This window comes from Perkinsus marinus, assembly GCF_000006405.1.
Source record: "Perkinsus marinus ATCC 50983 genomic scaffold scf_1104296931648, whole genome shotgun sequence".
Lineage (NCBI taxonomy): Eukaryota > Perkinsozoa > Perkinsida > Perkinsidae > Perkinsus > Perkinsus marinus.
In genome coordinates this window covers 38,494-41,690 of record NW_003215684.1, presented here as the reverse complement: position 1 = coordinate 41,690, position 3,197 = coordinate 38,494, and the positions used below count along the sequence as shown (strand labels likewise).

The 3,197-nt window shown below is 48.7% G+C and overlaps 2 protein-coding genes across 2 annotated transcripts in view; both read left to right on the top strand.

The window, feature by feature from the left end:
• Positions 1-1,417, top strand: part of Pmar_PMAR028384 (hypothetical protein) — a gene marked incomplete at both ends in the record, with an annotated part of 1,650 nt that extends 233 nt beyond the window's left edge. Inside the window, 6 exons of the mRNA XM_002786268.1 lie at positions 23-174; positions 224-378; positions 643-796; positions 1,028-1,099; positions 1,146-1,238; positions 1,381-1,417. Of these exons, the coding sequence (XP_002786314.1) occupies positions 23-174; positions 224-378; positions 643-796; positions 1,028-1,099; positions 1,146-1,238; positions 1,381-1,417 (663 nt within the window). The remainder of the gene's footprint in view (positions 1-22; positions 175-223; positions 379-642; positions 797-1,027; positions 1,100-1,145; positions 1,239-1,380) is intronic.
• A 326-nt stretch (positions 1,418-1,743) lies between these two features.
• Positions 1,744-3,197, top strand: part of Pmar_PMAR028383 (hypothetical protein) — a gene marked incomplete at its 3' end in the record, with an annotated part of 4,374 nt that continues 2,920 nt past the window's right edge. Inside the window, exons 1-7 of the mRNA XM_002786267.1 lie at positions 1,744-2,165; positions 2,215-2,317; positions 2,362-2,546; positions 2,634-2,765; positions 2,810-2,958; positions 3,013-3,086; positions 3,114-3,182. Coding sequence (XP_002786313.1) covers positions 1,901-2,165; positions 2,215-2,317; positions 2,362-2,546; positions 2,634-2,765; positions 2,810-2,958; positions 3,013-3,086; positions 3,114-3,182 — 977 coding nt within the window. The 5' untranslated portion in view covers positions 1,744-1,900. The remainder of the gene's footprint in view (positions 2,166-2,214; positions 2,318-2,361; positions 2,547-2,633; positions 2,766-2,809; positions 2,959-3,012; positions 3,087-3,113; positions 3,183-3,197) is intronic.

Sequence of the window (3,197 nt, the reverse complement as noted above, 5' to 3'; positions counted from 1 at the left end):
ATGATATATTGTAAACTCCTAGCCGAATTTGTATGATGAGCGAGGAAACTCCTGGAGTGAACTGGGGAAAGCAAACGTATATTTTAATAGGACGTTGAGCGATCGAGTGGGAGTAAGTACGGTTATGGTCATTGGTGGGTCGGGAGACTACTTCCATGTGGCTGATACTGTCGTGTAAGATGGAAGGTGTTGGTGGTATGATGATAAAGATGTGCGTGTATAGGATGATGGACCAGTATGTGCCTTATGATGTGACTAGTCGAGCCAAGCAGATCGCGGCTGATGATGATGTGCATCTTACTATCCCGGAAGTTGATGAGAATATCTTTACGGGCCTTCGTGGGAGGTGCCTCGATCCTCATACATTACGAGCTGATGGTAGGGAGGAGGTCTGTAGTGGGAAAATGGGCATATGGTCAACTACGTGTGTTGGTGATAATATGAAAATTTTCATTTGTTCGTGTACACTTCTACCTAATTCTACCCGTATTTGAACTCCTATGACTAGTGAGGAAACTCCTGAGCTCAGGTGAGGGAAGCGGAGATATATTCCTACTCCAACACTACTGAGGCGTCGGAGTTTATTGTTGTGGAATTGTGATTCTCAATGAGTTGAATAACTTTATTGTATATCTGTATCAGGCAAAGTACAGTCGAAATCATTGCGATGTATTTCCTATGGATGGACGGAGATTGAGCTCACCAACGTGGAACAGCTTGTGGAGACGGGCCAGGCTAGGGCTATTGCTGATGCTATACAGACACTAGCTGAGAAGGATTACACTAGAGGAAGGAGGTAGGTCGTCGGGTAGAGCTGCAAGGGAGGCCGCATTCCCATACGTGTATTACATTATTACGTGTTAAACCATTACCGGGGGGGGGTGTATTTGGATGGGTCTGATGTGTCTGAGCTCCACTTGCATAAGAGTGTACCCAACGAGAGGAGCAATCTTATTGGTAACCACTTGTCGAGCACTCTAGCAATATGGCGGCAGGCATTTTATGATCGTGATTTTCATTCCCGTAGGTTGTCTGACGTTCTTGATCGGTTTTACGAGGAGATTCATCGACATGCCTATCCAACAGGTCGAGGAGATGAGTGAGAGGAGGCTGTGGTAGGGGGGAGGGTGGAGTACTCGTTGTAGGTATAAGACGGGCCTCGATGCAGTGCAGAGGGCTAGTTATCCCGCTGGGTACTATTCGTATCCTCGGAAGCTTGAGTTGGCAGCAGCAATCAAGTAAGCTTGGCTTAGATGATACTGCTTGTTTGAAATAGAGCTTTGTTGACGTTGGGGTGGTATGTTATTATGTGTCTCCCTTCATATCTCTCGTATAGGGTGTCGGTTGAGCATCCGATCATGTGATGTTCTCCTTATTTAGTCGGCTACGGAAGATGAAGATATACTCTGTCCAGTGAGTTTCCAAGGAGGCTTCACAACCTCGATCACTGTTGCGTTGGGAGTCTTCACGTCCCTGGTGTTTCATCTTCTCGCGGCACGAGAAATATGGTCGAGTGTGATCTGAGTTTGCTCGGCAGGCAGATTATTGAGGCTTCGATGAAATCAAAACACACAGGTCACGATTCTCTCTCTCCAGGCGAGCAGGCGTAATTTAGGATTGGTTTAGCAAGCCGCTGGAAAGAGGCAACGGCATTGTGTGAAGAGTCGTTGCTAACGACAGTACGCCCGCTATCGAACTTATTGGAGGGGTAAATCGAAGGAGGGGTTATTGTATGTTTCTATTAGGTTGATTTTACACCCTCGATTGAGTGGTGTTGTTAGCTCCTATCTTGTCTGCTACTGCCTCCTCTGTCGCCCACCAAGAACCTAGAATCTACTACCACCACCACGACGACGACTACTACGTTAACGATAACAATTGCTTGCTTTACCTGTTAGAAATGAACCCTGAACACCACCATAACGATCTCGGCTATAAGAATACCTCCACTAGCTCTGGATGGTCCCATCTAGTGCCTAACGTCGTCAACTGCCTATCTCGAGATTATTACTATAATAAAAAGAGCGCATCTGATACCCCACAGGACCGCCGAGTGGAGAGGAAGACGCCATCGGCGGGGATTGAAGTCCTAAAGACTACTGTGAGTGCGGCTGAGCAGCGGATGGAAGATCGGCAACGAGCAGAGGACTTCCTTCTCTTCATGGGTGGGGAAAATGCTGCTTGTTGGCAGTGTCGAGTTTGATGGCTATTTAGATAAGGCGGAGGCCCCACAGTTAGCGCCCTCTCCTCTTCTGTCGCAGTCAACGCTAACTACGGTGACGTATTCAGCTGAGACCTATCATAACGATGAGGAAAAGTATCTACTAGAGTGTCGAATTTGGTGGATGGGGTCACTCTTAGACCATGCCTTACTAAGAAGGAGAGAAAGCCACAACTGCCTTTGCCGTCCCCAGCTCCTCTTCCACCGAGTCGATCGGCGATACCTCGCGCCTTCAAGGAGAGGAGTCTCGATGTTGGAGAGAGGCAGCCTGTTGTTGTTGGCCCCCTTGTTACTGTTTGTTCTGATGAGGGTGATGACGTTATCGGTAGGGATGCTGGGTTTAGTGTCATTGCATCATGCAGTGGAATTGAAGCAAGCCATTTGCATGGACAGACGTTAGCTGTTCGTACAGGTCAAACGCTATGTGCGATCCCTCCCTTTTTGAAAGGCCATTCTGTTGCTATCCGAATCACAGTGGACGACTTCACCAAGATAAACAGAGGAAAGGATACTCCGTTGAGTATCTGTGTCGGTCTCACTACAGGTTGGTCCCTGGTTCGATCCCTGGTAGCGTCATTCTTATGCCAGGACCTCAGCTTTACCGAGAACGGGGCATGGTGGTAAGCTTCTGCTCCTCTCATAGCGAGATCAAACATACGCGTCCGAGAGAGGTATCTGCCAATACCGTGAATCCCCAGTCTCTCGAACTTGAAGCCGCAGTCATTAGCGAATCTCGGGTAAGTCCGATGTGGTATTCGAGGCGAGCTATGGTCCTCCGTATGTCATCCCAGGTACGGTTCCATGGAGAACGACATTTCTGGATCATATGGGGGGAGGGCCTGCTTTTCGCTGTAGGGCTGGCTGGGTGAGAGACTTCGAATGGACCTCTCAGGTCTCGGCGAGAAGTCGGTTCACGTCTGCTGTTGGCGGCTGATACTGCTAGCTCTGAGTACACGTTTGGGTATGGCGCTGGTGC